The sequence below is a fragment of the Hibiscus syriacus genome, unplaced genomic scaffold, assembly GCF_006381635.1.
Source record: "Hibiscus syriacus cultivar Baekdansim isolate YM2019G1 unplaced genomic scaffold, ASM638163v2 tig00110053_pilon, whole genome shotgun sequence".
NCBI classification, from domain to species: Eukaryota; Viridiplantae; Streptophyta; class Magnoliopsida; order Malvales; family Malvaceae; genus Hibiscus; species Hibiscus syriacus.
This window is the reverse complement of record NW_024062577.1, coordinates 328566-347678: the sequence shown is the minus strand read 5'-3', so window position 1 is coordinate 347678 and position 19113 is coordinate 328566. Positions and strand designations below refer to the sequence as shown.

Here is a 19113-nt window from a genome sequence, read left to right as displayed (position 1 = left end):
CAATGGCGTTTGTTATAGCTGCTTACAAGCTTTTTTATTTCCAGTAAGTTAACCATCACTGTTTCTTTTGCTTCTAATTTCCCTGCTTTTCTTCTTCTTTGGTCCCTTTTTTTCAGAGCTAAGAACCAAGGTGAGTTAAACATCAAAGACCATTTCTTTATGGTTGGCATTCAATTTTAAGTACCCGATTGGTCTCTTTGATTCATTGAATGAAGATAAAGATTCCAATTTGAAGCAATTTTCCAACTTTTATCCAATGGGTTTCTTTCTTTCATACATTTTGGCACGATTTGTGGTAATAATTATATAGATATATGCAACTGTGTGGATATTATAATTAGGAATGGGAGACAAAATGGTTTTCCCACGTGCCTCGTCAGTCTTCTGAATCATCTTATCTTTCTATATTGATTTTTGCAGGGATTCCTTTATGCTCGGGATGAAGGTTTTGATCCGTCTGTATGTTGGATAATTGGAGTTATTTGTTCAATCACGGATTTAAATCTCGGTTGCGATCGTATTACTGATTAACATTACGGTCTTTGTAAGTATCGCGATTGTGAAATAACAGTTTTGGACGATATTTTTAAGGTAAATCCCTTCAATTAAAACCATCAAAAGGAAGAGAGGGAAAAGAAACTTCATTGTTGTCTTGGAACTTGGAAGTTTGCATTAAAGGAAGCAAAAAAGGGGAAAGAAATCTATGGGGGAAGAGAAGAATTTTCAGAAAAAGAGGATGGCTAAGCAGTTGACAGGCAAAAGGGATGATACACCACTTCACTCAGCTGTGAGAGCAGGGGATCTGGAACTGGTTTTGGAAACGATTAGGGGGATTGGAGATGGGGAATTGAGGGATTTTTTGTGTAAGCAGAATCAATCTGGTGAAACTGCCTTATATGTTGCTGCTGAGTGTGGTAATGTTGATTTAGTTAAGGAATTGCTGAAGTGTTATGATATTGTTTTGGCTGGTATTAAAGCAAGGAATGGCTATGATGCTTTTCATATTGCTGCCAAGAAAGGTGATTTGGGTGAGTTCTTTAGCTCGATTTTATCGTTATGAATGTCCGATACTGCGATTTCTATAGTGAATAATCTATGAAATCATGTTTTGTAGTGAAGGTGAACATTTTTTTGATGTCATTTGATATGTATAAGTTGCAATATGTTTTAGTGTCTTCGGTTCTTTATTTGTGTATTTGCGTACTGATTATCCTCTTTGTGTGTGTGCGCGCAATCGCAGAGGTATTGAAGATTCTCATGGAGGCCAATGTTGATCTTTCAATGACTTGTGATTCTTATAACACCACAGCTTTGCACACTGCTGCAACACAAGGCCATACTGAAGTGGTGAGTTTTCTCTTGGAAAAAGTCAGCAATGTGGTGGCAATAGCGAGGAGGAACGGGAAAACCGCTTTGCATTCCGCTGCACGGAATGGGCATCTAGAGATAGTAAAGGCCCTTTTGTCTAAAGAGCCTGGAATTGCAACAAGAACGGACAGGAAGGGGCAGACGGCACTGCATATGGCAGTTAAAGGGCATAATGTCGAAGTGGTAGATGAGCTGATAAATTCTGATCCTAGTTTAATAAATATGGTTGATACTAAGGGAAACACTGCTTTGCATATAGGGACTCGAAAGGGTCGGATTCAGGTAGTTAGGAATGAATTTTTCTGATAGAACTTCTAGTCCCTCGTATATTGTTGAAAAGACTGTCGTTCTAATAACTAATTCAATCTTTCAGATTGTTCAAAAGCTTCTGAACCAAAGTGGCGATCACAAATCAGTCATCAACAAGTCCGGGGAAACGGCTCTTGACATTGCAGAAAAACACAAGCTATCAGCTATTGCAGGCATCTTAAAAGAGCACGGAGTCCAATGTTCCAAATTCATCAAGACACAACCAACAAATTCGGCTCGAGAACTAAAACAAACTGTAAGTGATATAAAGCATGAGGTCGATCATCAGCTTGAGCACACACGCCAAACAAGAAAACGCATGCAAGGTATAGCTCACCGGCTCACCAAAATTCAAGTCGAAAGTCTCAATAATGCAATCAACTCCACCACAGTGGTGGCTGTCCTTATTGCCACTATTGCATTTGCTGCCATATTCAGTGTCCCTGGCCAATATGCTGACAGTCCTGAAGATATTTCACCAGGAGTCTCTCCTGGACAAGCGAGAATCGCTCCAAAACTGCCGTTTATGATTTTTGTTGTCTTTGACGCTATATCTCTCTTCATATCATTGGCTGTTGTGGTCGTTCAAACCTCTGTTGTAGTTATACAGAGAAAAGCAAAGAAGCAGATGATGGCTATTATTAATAAGCTAATGTGGTTGGCTTGTACACTGATTTCAGTCGCATTTCTGGCCCTCTCGTATATTGTGGTAGGAGAAGACGAGAGGTGGTTAGCTAATCTAGTTACTGGTATAGGGACTCTTATCATGGTGTCAACATTGGGGACACTATGTTATTGGGTGATTGTGAACCGCATCGAGGCCTCAAAATTACGGAGCATCCGCAGGTCTTCAACGAACAGCGGATTTCAATCCATGTCAATGTCATATATGTCTGACACGGAGATGCTGAACAATGAACACAAGAAATTCTATGCAGTTTGAGCTCTGACGCGCCTTATATCCTCCCCTTCGCTCTTCACTCATATGTACATGGATCTGACTAACTGTAGCAGAATGTTAGCCTAGTGCTTCTCACTGGAACAAAACTGCGAGATTGAGCTTATACAGATTGTATAACAGCATATATATATATATATATATATATATATATATATATATATATATATATATATATATATATATATATATATATGTAGACATTCCTTTTTGTAGCTCAACTGATCATGGAGATCAATTAGTCAACAATCTGGCTTCATTATCTGGATTATTTGTTACATTCGTAATGCATCTGATCGCTTTTATGTCCTAATGTGCCAACTCCCAACTGACATTCACTCTAACCACGGAACTTGCTGATTACTTTTGTTCCAAAGATAATCCCTAAGCATATCACTACATAAACTAAACATCATTCAAATGTGTATAATAATATATGCCTATGGCATATATTATGCTTTGCTTTTCTCAGGTCACATGTATAAGATTCCCAGTGTAACAGAGCTCCCTCTTTCAAGACAACAAAGGTAGTGGTGACTGATGAGTATTGCTGTGATTCTCGTGCATAGTTTCCTTCTGAATCGATGCCGTCATGGCATAATTAATGCCATAGATAACCAATGCCTTTACCACATTCATTGCAAATTAAATATCTATTGCCTATGAACTGTCTTTATTGTTATTCTTCTTATGATTCAATCTTCCTAGAGTAATGCTTAAATTTCACCATGTCCAGCATTAGGATGACCAACCAATAGTTTCTAGACTTGGGTGTGACATGTTCTTTGTTTTGGCTATTTAGAAAGATGATATTTACTCTTTTCTTTTTCCTTCTAAATTTGAATGTGAAAAAGACATGTCCTGTTTCCCTGTCTCAAGTTTTCTGTAATTGCTTTCACCATGTCCAGCATTAGGATGACCAGCCAATAGTTTCTAGACTTGGGTGTGACATGTTCTTTGTTTTGGCTATTTAGAAAGATGATATTTACTCTTTTCTTTTTCCTTCTAAATTTGAGTGTGAAAAAGACATGTCCTGCCCCCCTGTCTCAAATTTTCTGTAATTGCTTTCACTTTTTGTCATTCTGTCTTAATCATGAAAGAAGTTGGAATTTTTTTATAAAGGGGTTACCTAGAAGTGAAACCTAAAAACTGCTAATGAAAGAAGTTATGATATGCCATATTGAAAAGACAAGTTGGTCTCATTAGATTGTATTTACTTCTTTCAGTTTTTCTTTATAAACTTATTGTTTCTTGCTTAAGTAGACGATGCATAAACGACCTGCTAATGCACTTTCATCTTTGGTTTCCAATTTTCCGAATAATAAAGTGCTAGAGTTTACTTCATATTGAGCAATAGGCTTTTACATGCTACTTATCTGTCATATTGATAACTAAGTTCATCAAGAGCTAGAATGAGATTATAAAGTTTCCTTTAAATGAGTTGAGAGGATAGTTTGATTATTTTATACATGGCAACATTATGCTGAAGGTGCATTGTGCTTCAGAACAATCTGCAAGAAATATGACAAGTTACTTACAGATTGTTTTTTTATATATATTTCAATATCTTTTCTTGAGGATGTAATATTAATGCCTTGAATCTATCCTGACATTTTCTCACATGCTTCACTTGTCGACAATGGTCCCAAAGCAAAACTTTCAAAGAGTTCATTACCGAAACTTGTAGACGATGCTATTATTGAATGCAATGGTAAGATATCTGTCAACCTGATCTGTTTCATCACACAAACACGATATTTAGAAAAGAAGTGAAAGTGTTACCTGTCTTTTCTGCAGAAATAGTTCGAGTCTCCATTGGAATAAATATCCATTTTACTAGCTTACAAAGTGTCAGAGCCTTGCACTTCCTGCTACTAACCAAATAGGGAAAAGGAGTTGCTTTTAAAGTCTTGTCTGTACTCTTAATGCTTAACATCTGTCGTAACTGGTTTTCGCCCGTGCACGAAATTTTACTTGACGGAAAAGGTAATGTGAATAAATAAATGGCTTTTTTAAAGAAATGTTTTGGAGTGGCCATCGACCTTTTGGATTAGGTAGGTCGAATACCTAAAAATCATCTTTTAAAAGAGTTTTTAAGAAAACATCAGTTAAAAGATAAACTGGTCTGCGTTTAACCAAAAATTCGTTCTTTTTAATAATAAAAAGGGATTCGTGGTCGATTACGTTTGGGGAAGGATTAGCACCCCCATAACACCCAAAATTGGTCACTGCCGATTATAAATTGTCTCTAATAATAGAATTTAAGAACTCGACTATAAATTTAATTTATGATCTTTTCATATTCAATTTGATAATAAGGAAGAAAAAAATTAAAATAATTTTTATAAATTATAAAAAAAGTATTTATTTATTTAAATATATTAGAAAATGACATCTAGTTGCTTTAAGACTGTCTTTTCTTTAATATTAATAAATAAATAAATATTAATAAGAATATAATAATTTTCCTAAAAATAATGAAGTAAATATATATATTTTTATAAGCATGATATTTATTTATTTTTAAAGTACCAGAATAAGACGTCTAGTTTTTTTAAGACCGCCTTTTCTTATTAATTAAAAATAAATAAATATTATTATTTAATCTTTCATATATATATATATATATATATATATATATATTAATATGACAAAAATTAAATAAATATAAAATGAAGAAAAATATAATGATATTTATTTATTTAAAAATATTGAAATAGGACTTCTAGTTAAGTTAAGACAGCCCTTTTCATAATATTTAAAATAAATAAATATTTTTATTTAATTAAATATATTTTTATATGCTAAAATAAATAATATTTAAAGTATTAGATTATACATATTGAAATTAAAAAGATAATAAAAATAAATTACAATTAAATAGTGACTAAAATAAATAAAATTAAAATAATAGAATTAAAATATAAAATATTAAAATTAAAGATACTAATTCGAAACATTTTAAGAGATAGTGATTAAAACTGTAATTTACCCTAATTAATTATTCGGGACTAAAATGAGAATTAATAAAACTAATGGTCTAAATATGTTATTTTACCTAATATATATATATTTATGTCAGGGACTAAATTATAAAGTAAATAAAATTAAGAAACCGAATTAAAATGCTCATTAATTTGATTTAGTGACTAAAATGAAAATATACAAATTTGTAATGGATGCGGGTATAGTTTACCCATTATGAAATTACGCATATACCCTTCCCCAAAACGGCGTCGTTTGGGAAGGGGTATAAATACCCTAAAATGGTCGGCCTTAAGGCCATTTCTCTCATTTTCTCCTTTCTCATTCTCTCTCTAGCTGAGAGAGATGAGAACTCTCTCGCTTCTCTCTAAAAGCCTCCGGTCGATCGTCTTGCTCCGGCGCCGGCAGCCTCCGCCGGCCACCAACTACAGTGGCCAAATTTTACAAAAATGCCCCAAATCGAAGCCTCGATTTTTCTAAACCCTAATCCAAACTTTTTTAGCCTAAAACCGTTTAAATCGAAGTAGATCTAACTTTCTTTACCTTCGACCTTTCGGTTCTACGGCGGCGTATGGAGTCTCTGATGACTGCAGTTTTCTCAATAAGTCTCTTCACTCTTCCTAAGGTTGTTTTTCGTTTCTTTATCTATGGTTATTTTCTGTCGTTGGTGTTGTTGTGGTTGTGCTTGCTGCTCTTGCTCATCTCTGTTCTCGCCGTTCTTCCTCTATTTTTTTCTTTGCAGGATTTGGTGACTTTTATAGCCACCATCGAGGCTCTCATCGGACCGGGTAATAAGGGGAGCATTCAGTGAGTCACCGAACTAGGGTGGTGACTCACCCTAGAGCAACGACGTGGGCGGCCATCTGGTGCTTCTGGAGCATTATGGCGAGGCGTCATGGCAGTGGAGGAGTCGGTTGTGAGGTGGCAATAAAGGCAGCGGTCGCGTGGATGTTCTGGAAGCAACGACGGCTAGAGATAGGGTTAAAAAACCCTAGTTAAAACCCTAAATAGTTTTAGGCTTCTCAGGCCTGGTTTGTAAATGGGCTTAGGGTTTATTATAAAACGGGCCTCAGGTTTGGGCCTATAATGTAAATTTAATAATAATAATAATAATAATAATAATAATAATAATAATAATAATAAAATTTTAAAAATAAAATGAAAAAAATAGTATTTACAGCTGCCCCTCTTTGCTCATTCTTGTGTTAACAAGAATATAGCAAAGACGAAAAAAAAATAATTTTTTTATTTGGCTTCTTTTGAGTAGGATGGAAATGTTGAAAACATTCTGTCCAGAGGTCTTATGAATGGCCCTGAGGTCTTATTATCTTGCACTGTAGGTCTTATGGATGACCCGGAGGTTTTGAAAACATCATGCACTGAAGGTCTTACAGATGTCCCGAAGGTTTTGAAAATATCAAAAAGCTCCCGAAGGCATTTTTTGAAAACATCCTGCACTGTAGGTCTTATGTATGATCCGAAGGTTTTGAAAACAACATGCACTGTAGGTCTTACAGATGTCCCGAAGGTTTTGAAAATATCAAAAAGCTCCCAAAGATTTTTTGAAAACATCCTGCACTGTAGGTCTTATGGATGACCCGAAAGTTTTGAAAACATCATGCACTGTAGGTCTTACAAATGTCCCGAAGGTTTTGAAAATATTAAAAAGCTCCCGAAAGATTTTTTTGAAAACATCATGCACTGTAGGTCTTATGGATGACCTGAAGGTTTTGAAAAATCATGCACTGTAGGTCTTACAGATGACCCGAAGGCTTTGAAAATATCAAAAAGCTCCTGAACGCTTTTTGAAAACATCTTGCATTGTAGGGCTTATGGATGACCCGAAGGTTTTGAAAACATCATGCACTGTAGGTCTTACAGATGTCCCGAATGTTTTGAAAATATCAAAAAGCTCTCAAAGGCTTTTTGAAAACATCCTGCACTGTAGGTCTTACAGATGACCCGAAGGTTTTGAAAATATTAAAAAGCTCCTGAAGGTTTTTTGAAAATATCCTGCACTATAGGGCTTATAGATGACCCGAAGGTTTTGAAAACATCATGCATTGTAGGTCTTACAGATATCTCGAAGGTTTTGAAAATATCAAAAAGCTCCCGAAGGATTTTTGAAAACATCTTGCACTGTAGGTCTTACAGATGACCCGAAGGCTTTGAAAATATCAAAAAGCTCCCCGAAGGCTTTTTGAAAACATCCTGCACTGTAGGTCTTACAGATGACCCGAAGGCTTTGAAAATATCAAAAAGCTCCCGAAGGCTTTTTGAAAACATCCTACACTGTAGGGCTTACAGATGACCCGAAGGCTTTAAAAATATCAAAAAGCTCCCGAAGGCTTTTTGAAAACATCCTGCACTGTAGGGCTTACAGATGACCCGAAGGCTTTGAAAACATCATGCACTGAAGGGCTTACAGATGACCCGAAGGCTTTGAAAACATCATGCACTGAAGGGCTTACAGATGTGGGAAATAGTTTACTAAGTAAGAAACTTTGGAAATAGTTTACTAAGTAAGAAACTTTGGAAATAGTTTACTAAGTAAGAAACTTTGGAAATCGTTTTCTTACTATTCAACAATTTTATTTTCAGAAAAGATTAAATGAAAAACTTTGGAAATTGTTTTCTCATTTTTTTTTAAAATAACTTGTTGATTGGGTAACATGCCCCATTTCAAAATAATGTTTCATTTGTGGATTGCGACCATCTATTCTTCAGATGTTTGCTTCTCCTGAAGTGATTATTGGATTTGAGGTTTGAATTCTACCTTACCTTTGTAAGGTATTTTCCATCATGAATCTTCTTTTTTCATACGAAGATCTGTAAAACTTCATATTTAAATGCAATCAAATGTATCAATGTAATGCATTGTCTATTGTGTAAATTATGTTCTTATGAATGCATGAATGTTGATACAATCTTCATTTGACTTCAAAGTGGTAAATTCGGTCTTCCTTCACTTGATCATTTATTTCCAGGGTTACCTTCGGATATCAGTGTAGCCACTTATGCTATCAAGCTTTCATTTCTGAAGAACCATTTGATCAACTTGTATCTCTGTGTCTTCTTTATTTCATTAAAGTCTCAGAAGAAATGTTTCATTTATGGAACTCTTGTCGTAATCAGAATTATGACCTTAATGTCCCCATTTTTATATTTGATAACATCGGCTTTCTTCGTCTAGACTTGTGTAGAAATCCAATAAAGCTTTCATCTTTGAAAAGAGAATCTATCATCTTTGAAGAATGTAGATGTAGATATGCCAAACTTAGTAGGGATTATTTAGGAGAGCAGTGTCTGTTTTGATTTGACTCTTGAAACACATCACAATGAGGATTTATCCTAATTCCTTTCATTTCTCCACATCTAATTGGATCTCTAATAAAGCCATTCAGACCATATCATGTCGAGATGTTTAACAACTTCATATTGTTCAATCTTAGTTGGCTCCACTAGTTTCTTGTTGTTAAAATTTCAGCTCTCCTTCTGTGGAAAGAAATCTTCATTATATCTCACTTCTAACTTTGGGGTTGAAGAAGACAAATTTTATCTTGAATCAATAAATGGAAACCATATGATCACAACATTGGTTCAACATCATAATCACTAGTTTGTAAAATATTTGACAACACATTCATCCAGCTGTGGCTTCTGCCTAGATGTTCGTAAAACATTTGACAATACATTCATTCTTTCATGTGGCTTCTGCCCAGGTTTCTCATCAATAAAGTTTTTTGCATAGTGTTCAAATCTTTTGTATGATGTCACAAGACCACTTGAGAACAAAACTCAGTGGGAATACAAATGGGATATTGGTATGTTTCATGACCAAAAAGTTGGTCAAATTCACAAAATATGCTAATACTGAATTGAATAAGAGATACCAACTGATTTGATATCATCTCAAGCAAGGGAAAGTGTGATACCAATTATGTTTTCTTCCATAATGAGTGTTGTAGGAAGTAGAAACACATCTGCTATAGGAGCCATGTACATAAAGAGGTTCATGGAATTCTTGCTGATGTAGATGAAACGTGCATGATAAAACAAATAGATGAAAACTCAATGATAACCCCAGTAACAATGGGAATAAGAGTAATATACGTAAACTCAAGCCTCCCTCTTCAATGTCATCAAGTAAGCAAAAATTATTGTGAAAAACAGCTTTGTAGCTCCAACAATATGATTGAAACTAACTTCCAAAAACCTTTAAGAAATATTTCTAATCATCACTGACACACAAAAGACCAAATTCAAAGCCGAGATCTTGAGGAATTGAACCCTGGATCGAATGGTTTGTATGAGGACCATCTTTATCCATGCAACCGTGATGTAGCTTAAGAAAGAATACGCTGTCATGTGATATATAGTTAAGAAGATTGGGTATTTGAAACCATACTTCCTGAGTAAATATTTGTTCAACACCAGGACCCTAATACAACTGCCTGATGAACGAAACAATTATATATAGTCAGCTTGACTGTCATTGCTTCACCATTTTCATTCTTCATACATTTCTGTCTCATTGTAAATATTTGCTAAAATCAATGATCTTTCTACAAGATGATATGGGTTTTCAGCATGCCCCAACATTTGCTAATACAGACGTTCAAAATGCGCCAACATTCTTGATTCTGATTGAAATGGGCTTTCAGCATGCCCCACATGAATCATTTCTGTTTGAATTAGACATTTAAAATGCCCCAACATTCTATTTCTGGTTGAAATGGACTTTCAAGATGTCCCACATGGATCATTTCTGTCTAAAATGGGCTTTTGAGCTGCCCCAACATTTTAAACTGTAAGTCTTACTCTCAATGTTTGTTTGATTTGAATCTCATGATCCCTACGAGGTCCAATTTTGACAATGCACTGTTGTAGGTACTTGTGGCTCTATTCGTGCCCCAAATCTGTTTATCTTGAATACTGTCATTCTGGTGTCACTAAACAGAAGTTGTCAAGTAACTTGAGGAATTCTCTTCATGTTGTCACAAACTTAAGAAGTAATCAATCATTTGGACGGAAATGTCTGATATATGTGCCTCTTTTGAATGAGGTGCCTATTTTTTGGATCTGGAGGGATCTAGTCGGACAGAGTGGTATAAATCGCTTGGTAATTCATTCCAGGTCGACACAATGTTCTATCTCTTTTATCTGGGATCGGTAGTGCAGAAGTTGCCCTCTAATGATTTGACATACCTTTGAAAGCAGATGTGCAAGAACTGAATGATGATCGGTTGAAACAATTGATGAGTAGATTTGGCGGATTCGACCTTGTTATCGGTGGCATCTCATATAACAACCTTACTGGAACAAATAAATATCATCTGAATGGACTAGAGGATTTTTTTTCAAGAATGTGAAAGGCTTCATCATTCTGGCCTTGCTTATTCTTTTTCTATAATAGAAGTAGAATAAACAACAACTTGCTTCAAGGACCTTCCTCATTTGAGATTGTCCTGTTTGAAAATGTTTTTTCTCCTTTTTTTATCAAATAATGAAAGAATTTTGTAAAGTATTGTTTCTTACAGGTTCAAAATAGAATCAAATCATAAGCACGAGTTCAAAGAATATCAAAATGATCAATAATTATTTAATGTTTGAGAATTATAGCTCTTTGACAAGTATCAAAATTTATGGGTTTGTTTTAGGATGGCTTTCCTATTTTCTATGGTTACATCTATTTAAGATGTCACTCATCTCTAGCTCTTTGTGAACTTTATCACATTCCTCACTTTAAGGACTTGGTATTTGAACCGGATGCGTACAAAATGACACAACCTAGCATAACGGTTACTAGACCTTCTAGAATACTTCTATTTCAATTCTCTGAAATCCTTGATTCTAGCCAAATCAGTATGAAAACATCAGTTTAATAACATGTCTTCCTTTTCGAAAACTTCTTTTTCCATTTTGGCTAGTTGATTTCAGCTTTATTAACATTAGCCTTCATTGGACTAATTAAAGGGTTCAACTCATCACAATGTTTTTGACTTGACAATCACAGTGGAGCAAACACCAAACTGCCAAATACCCGATCAAGGTCATGTTTTGAATATATGACTTTTTTAGGAGAACTTGTTATAGCGTATGTGTTTGGTAGGATTTAGAAAATCTCATTACCAAATTTCAATTTCCAAGCAATTGACTTTAGACTAGATTTGTCAAAGTTTCATCGCCGAACTTCATCAATAGAAAAGAAATCTAGTCAGCTTGGCAATATTGCACAAAATGCCCCACATTGTACACCTTTATATGTAAATACCAAGCCTTTTGCCTAATTTCTTATATTGGAGAAAGCTCTCTCATTTTTGTGGAAAAGGTAGTGTTTGGGTATATTTCTTCTGAGGTAAGATCAAGGGTCTTTGTTTTTCCGGTTTTCAATCTTGATATTTTGACAAAGATTATAACTCTAATCATTTAAAGATTTTTTTTAATCCAGTTGATATTCAAAGAACTGCAAGATTGTAAAATTGACTCAATGCTCATAACCTTAAAAGCAACACAAACTTATTTATTGCATAAACAATGGAGAAAGGAACAAAAAACATGTGCAAACAAGATGCTGAAAATAGAAATGTATTACAGTGGTAGATAACAACTTCCACTTATTTATTTAGTCACCCCATCATTCCAGTAATGTTGGGTGTGTAATCGACCCAGGATTTTTATCCTTATTTGCCTCCCATTTCTTGATCATTTCTTGTGTCAAGACTCCTTTGTCAACAAACATCTCTATTTCTTTTAACAATAGCCTATAATTTCCCATAGAATGCCCAAATACCCCCAAGTGGAAATCACAAACACTATCTTGATCATAACTATGAGCAGAAGGGTTTGGTGGCATTTTCATTGGTCTTGGTGTGATGTATTGACCTTTAATCAAATGAGGGTACAAGTCTGAAATGGAAGTTTGGAATACCTCCAAAGTATTTCTCAATCAAGTGGCTTTCTTTGGTCGATTCAAACAACTACTTGCTCTTTTTCTTTTGCAGTAGCGGGGATTCTGAATGCGACATTCATTCACATCATCAGCTTTCGCTTTTTGATCCGTCGGGCTCTTGGATGTGACTTTTAAGTTTCCTTTGTTGATCACATTTTCAATTAATTCTCCATTTATCAATAAATTCTCGAATTCCTTCGTCGGATTTGCCAGCATTAACTCGAAGAAAAAAGCAGGAAGGGAATCACGAAACATATGTGTATTTTTTCTTCTAACATGGGAGGTTGAACTTGTGCTACCACTCCTCTCCATCTTAAGGCATACTCTTGAAACCCTTCATTGGCTTTTATTTTTACTCCTTGAAGATCCATACGTTTGGGGGCTAAGCCTTTAACATATTGATATTGTCCCAAAAATGCATCAGCTAGATCAACCCATCTCTTGATATGTTCTTGGGTTAACTGATTGTACCAGACTACTGTTGGGCCAACGAGGTTATTATGGAAAGAGTGAATTAACAAATCATAAGAATTTAAATATCCTTCCATTTTTCTATAAAACATTCTCAGATGGATTAGGGGACAACTGGTGCCATCATATTTCTCAAAATTAGGCATTTTGAATTCATGGGGAATAACCAAGTCTGGAACCAAGCTGAGCTCTCTTGCTTCTAATTCTTTGTGGGAGGTATTAAAACCTTTCATATTTCTGATTGCTTCATCTGCCTTCTTGAATCTCTCCTCATATTGTGAATAATTAATGATGCTATTCTTTAAGTTCGAGTGGAATGCTCCAGGGTATGTTATCATTCTTGATGCATTAACTTGATAGCATTATTTCTCTTTAGAGTTATCTCTTCTTTATCAGATGCCATCCCCTGAGTAATTTGATTTGATCCATCTTGTGATGCTTCTTTCCTTGTATCCTGAGGTAACCCTATCAATTGTTCTGGCCACTGATCTTGTAGTCCTTCATAAGATTTCTCCATTGTTTTCATGATGATGCTACAGTAATATGAATGAATGAATGGTCTCGATTTTACTGTTACAAAACCTCTCAGGAATTATTTACATGTTTTTATAATTAATGTATATAACAATACTTAAATAAATAAAAATGTAATATAAATGTGAAAATGCATAAATACAAAAATAAGAACGCAAACTATGCAATGCAAAGATGCAAATATAAAATGAAAATGTAAATGAAAATATAAAAATGCAAATGCAAACATTAAAAATGCAAATGTAATGAAAAAAATACGAATGCAAAATACAAATGCAATAAAGGTCTTAATCAAGAGTGATCATCTTAGAACAGATTTCATTGAACACAAAAGTTTCGGTGCATCAAACAAAACTTTTACATATAGGGGATAGCTTTCACTCTTAATTTCTCTATTTCTCTTAAAAACCAAATTAACTTCCACTCATGTTCAGGTGTGGAGTTATCAATATGCCTTAATTCTCTTGTAAAGCTAGCTAAGTCTACCAGCTTATGAGCCACATTGTTTGCTTGAGCAGCAGCTTCCTTCATGATATTCTCTTTTTCCTTCATCTTCTGTGTCAAATCTCGGAGTTGTAAACAATGTTGTTCATTTTTTCTTGTGAGAGAATCTTTATGTTCAAGAAGTTCTCGTACAAGATCTCCATAATCATCTAAACATTTCTTCAATGTCTTGTTCTTGGCCATAGTGGCTTTTAATTCAGTATCGATCTCAAGTTGATGGATCTGATATGATGCTTCCATGTTGGTTATAACACTATTCAACCTTTGATTTTCGACTTGACATTTTCCCAATTCAATGACAGTTGTATTGCGTCTGTTGAAAACATTTTGATATTTCGATATAACAAATTAAGTTAAATGAATTTTAAGATTTTCCAAAATGATTTTCTAAGTATATTCGATATAATTATTCGATTATCAAAACATTACTCAAAATATTTCAAAAAATCATTTTTAATCCTTACTTAAGTGTAAAATTAAGTTTTAATCTTAAAACAATTTCAAAATAATTTTACAAAGTATTTCGAACCATTTCAAAGCCAAAAATTCCAGATTGCTCAGAGGGAACCGATTCCCCCCCAAGGGGGTACCGATTCCCCCCTGAATGGTTTGGCTCCGAGATTTCCAGAATACTCGGAGGGAACCGATTCCCCCTGTTCAACGGTCGAAATATTTGAATTTTACACTTAGGGAACCGATTCCCTATGAGGGGAACCGATTCCCCCCACGCTCCAAACTGTTTTATTAATTGTTTTCACACTAAAACGGCTATATGATCTTCACTAATCATCCCCAACATTCAGAAGTGATTCAAGGTGTATTTAAACAAGTTCTGAAGCCCTTGATCAACAAGAAATCATAGAGAAACAAGAGAGAAAGCATCAAACACCAAGTTTGTGCAAATCAAGCCAATTTTCCTTTCAATATTCATTTTGCTTTCAAGATCACCATTTGTGCTCATTTGTAATTATCTTTGAGTGTTCTTTTCTTGTTCTAGAATTGTGCAAACATCTTACCTTGTGAGGTTTTCCTTGTAAGTTTGCAAATTTGTAATATTCTCTTTGGGAAAAGAGTGTTCTCAAGAATTGGGGTATATTCTTGAGGGTGTTGTAAGGTTATCTCTTTGGCCTCAAAAGAAAGAACAAATTAGTGAATTTGTTGGAAAATCCTTAGTGTGGATAGCTAAGGTAGTGGACGTAGACTTTGATTAAGAAAGTCGAACCACTCTAAATCGCTGTGCAAATCTTTTCAATTTTCTGCAAAAGCTTCCACCGAATTTTTTAATTGCCAATTCACCCCCTCTTGGCTAATTCCGTCGATCGATTAACTCAACAATTGGTATCAGATCCTAACTCATTTGAAGGTTTAATCGCCTCTTGAGTCGATTCGGGAAGAGTTATATCGATTATCAAAGTCATCAATGGCCTCCGCTTCAAACTTCGACTCCGGTCTCGATTCGATGCCCGTCAACAAGCCTCATTTCTTTAATGGAGCTAACTATGCTTATTGGAAGAATAGAATGATGTACTTCATTCAAGCAAGTGACATGGGAGCATGGAATGCTGTAGAAGAAGGATACATCAAACCTCTCACTCATCCAAGGTTGTGGAGTGAAGGAGAGATAAGAATGTTCCAGCTCAACTCCAAAGCCATCCATATCATTTTTTGTGCTCTTGGACCAGATGAATACGGAAGAGTTTCATCGTGTACAACCGCCAAAGAAATATGGGACAAACTTCAAGTCACTCATGAAGGTACCGATGAGGTAAAGAAATCTAAAATTAGTATTCTAACGCATAGCAATGAAAATTTCAGGATGAAACCAAATGAAGATATCAAAGCTATGACGGATAGATTTTCAACGATTGTCAATGGTCTCAAATCATATGGAGAGATCATTTCAAATGAAAAGCTTGTGAGGAAGTTAGTCTACTTCCTCCCAAAATCGTGGCAATCAAAGAAGACGGCAATCATCGAGTCTAAGGACTTAACGTCCTTAACTCTTGAAGAGCTAATTGGGTCACTCCTCACTCATGAAATGATGCTCGAAGATGAGGTGGACCTCGACAAAATTGACGAGACACCAAAGGAGAAGGAGAAGAAGAAAAAACATTGGAGTTGCTCTCAAATCCACAAAAGATGAGAGTGATTCGAATAACGATGGCGATGACGAGGAAATGGCATTGTTTGCCAAACGGTTCAGAAAAATGATGAGACCTTATCGAGGAAGAAAATTCAAACGAAATGAAGGCCTCAAAAATAAACCGAAAGAGAATGACCCAATCATTTGCTACGAATGCAAAAAGCTAGGGCATGTTAAATATGATTGCCCACAATTGAAGAAAAATGGTCAATCAAAGAATAAGCACAAGGCTCATGTGGCTACATGGAGCGATGAAGAAAGTTCCGATGAAGAGGAACAAGAAGTAGCTAACTTGTGCTTGATGGCATTTGGGGAAGATTCTAAGGTAACCTCTAACTCATCCGATTTTGATGATTTATCCTATGATGAGTTATTAGAGGAATATAATGGGTTGGCTTCGGATTATGAGAAATTATTTTTAAAATATAAAAATGATGTTTCAAAATTGAAAAATGAAAACAAACTCATATCAAAAACCAACAACGATCTTGAAAGTAAAATCAAAGACTTGCAAATCAAACTAGAAGAGTTTGAAAAGAAAAATTTAGATTTGCAAAATTTACTTTCAAAGATCAATGATGATCATCAAAAGAAAATTGATGATCTTAAAACTTCTTTTGATAAAGTTGGAACAAAACATTTTGAAAAAGGTGGAAATTCAAAATCCAACTTTGTTAGAAAAAGTTTTAGAAACTACAATCATAGAGGTCCCCAAAGAACCTCTAATGGAAAAATCGTTAGAAGTATGTGGGTTCCTAAAGAACTCATTACTACTAAAGATAAAAATATCCTACACAAATGGATACCTAAGGGGACTAGGATTTTGGAAACTAATGAATATGGACCCAAAAGAATTTGGGTACCAAAAATCAAAAATTAATCTATGTTTGTAGGGAAAAGAGCATTGCTACAAGGCACGGGAAACAAATTCAAATTCATGGTACCTTGATAGTGGATGCTCAAGACATATGACCGGAGACAAAAGCCGGTTCATTGAGCTTAACGCCAAAAATGGAGGAGAAGTGACTTTTGGAGACAATTCAAAAGGTCACATTGAAGGTATTGGTACAATAGGTAATACCTCTTCCATACAAATTAAGAATGTTTTATATGTGAATGGATTAAAGCATAATCTATTGAGTATTAGTCAATTATGCAATAAAGGATTCAATGTCTTATTTGAAATTAATGGTTGTAAAGTCATTGACATTGCATCTAATCGGATTATGCTTGTTGGTCATAGAATAGGGAACATTTACATGGTGTATTTAGATTCTTTTGATATGACTAATTTATGCCTAGTTGCTAAAGATGAACATGATAGTTGGTTATGGCATAGGAGACTAGGACATGCTAGTATGAGTGTTTTGCAACGGCTAATTCAAGGTGATTTAGTTCGAGGGTTGCCTAAGCTTAAATTTGATAATGATAAAATCTGTGATGCTTGTGCTAAAGGAAAACAAAAGCGTGTTTCTTTTAAATCCATTAATGACGTATCAACTAGTAGAGTATTACAATTGATCCATGTAGATCTTTTTGGGCCAACTAGGACTACTAGCTTGGGTGGAAAACAATATGCATTTGTCTTGGTAGATGACTATTCTAGATATACTTGGGTTCTATTTTTAAGTACTAAAGATGAAGCATTAGAACAGTTCATCACATTTTCAAAAATAATCCAAAATGAAAAGGGTTACTCTATAACTAGTGTTAGGAGTGATCATGGCACTGAATTTGAAAATCTTGGATTTATTGAATTTTGTAATTCTAATGGTATTAGTCATAATTTTTCAGCACCTAGAACCCCTCAACAAAATGGAGTTGTTGAGAGGAAAAATCGAACTTTAGAAGAAATGGCTAGAACCATGCTTTGTGAAAATAATTTGCCAAAATATTTTTGGGCAGAAGCCACAAATACCGCTTGTTATGTTGTAAATCGAGTAATGATTAGGCCAATTTTCAAGAAAACTCCATATGAAATTTTCAAAAATAAAAAGCCTAACATTAGTTATTTTCATCCTTTGGATGTAAATGTTTTGTTTTAAACAACGGTAAAGAAAACCTTGGCAAATTTGATGCTAAAAGTGATGAAGGAATTTTTCTGGGTTTTTCCTTAAATTCTAAAGTCTATCGTGTATTTAATAAAATAACTTTAGTTGTAGAAGAGTCTATACATGTTGTTTTCGATGATAATCCCCTTCCGAGGAAGGATTCTTGTGTGAATGATGATGTAGGTATTATAAATACAAATGACGTTAGACATGAAGTTGGAGAACCATCATCAAAGGAAGAAACGAAAAATGAGGAAACTCATGATCCTCTTGAGAATCCAACCATTGAAGAAAGGGAAGTATCTTATCCAAGAGAGTACAACTATGTCAAGGATGGTGAAATTATAGGTGATCTATCAAAAGGGGTAACAACTCGATCTTCTCTTAGAAATATATGTAATTATGTTGCATTTATCTCATGCATAGAGCCTAAGAATATTAAAGAAGCATTAAATGATGAACATTTGATTATGGCTATGCAAGAAGAGTTAAATCAATTTGAGAGAAGTAAAGTATGGACATTAGTTGAAAGGCCTAGTAATAAATCTACTGTAGGTACTAGATTGGTATTTAGGAATAAGCTTGATGAGAGTGGTAATATAGTGAGAAACAAGGCTAGACTTGTTGCTCAAGGGTATACTCAAGAAGAGGGCATAGACTATGATGAAACATACGCTCCCGTAGCTAGGATGGAAGCAATTAGAATGTTATTAGCATTTGCATGTTTTCATGAATTTAAATTATATCAAATGGATGTTAAAATTGCATTTTTAAATGGTTTTATAAAAGAAGAAGTGTATGTGGAACAACCTCCAGCTTTTGAAGATTCAAAATTTCC

The 19113-nt window shown here is 34.8% G+C and overlaps 1 protein-coding gene across 2 annotated transcripts; it reads left to right on the top strand.

Annotated features, from left to right (window-relative positions):
• The first annotated feature begins 424 nt into the window (after positions 1–424).
• On the top strand, positions 425–2748 carry LOC120214148 (ankyrin repeat-containing protein At5g02620-like). 2 transcript variants are annotated; one of them, XM_039212113.1, is made up of 5 exons: positions 425–492; positions 608–629; positions 689–1028; positions 1241–1650; positions 1742–2748. In XM_039212113.1, exons 3-5 carry the CDS (start codon positions 704–706, stop codon positions 2618–2620), a joined length of 1614 nt encoding a protein of 537 aa, XP_039068044.1. In that variant the 5' UTR covers positions 425–492; positions 608–629; positions 689–703; the 3' UTR covers positions 2621–2748. The 2 variants fall into 2 exon arrangements, with proteins under 2 accessions (XP_039068044.1, XP_039068046.1); XM_039212115.1 differs by lacking the exons at positions 425–492; positions 608–629; positions 689–1028 and adding an exon at positions 1089–1119 and having other exon boundaries at positions 1742–2745.
• The last annotated feature ends 16365 nt before the right edge of the window (positions 2749–19113 follow it).

Excerpts from the sequence above, each read along its gene's own strand:
- LOC120214148 (XM_039212113.1), top strand. The coding sequence starts at position 704 with ATGGGGGAAGAGAAGAATTTTCAGAAAAAGAGGATGGCTAAGCAGTTG. Across the intron at positions 1,029-1,240 it reads TGCCAAGAAAGGTGATTTGG|AGGTATTGAAGATTCTCATG; the intron begins GTGAGTTCTTTA and ends GCGCAATCGCAG. Across the intron at positions 1,651-1,741 it reads CTCGAAAGGGTCGGATTCAG|ATTGTTCAAAAGCTTCTGAA; the intron begins GTAGTTAGGAAT and ends TCAATCTTTCAG.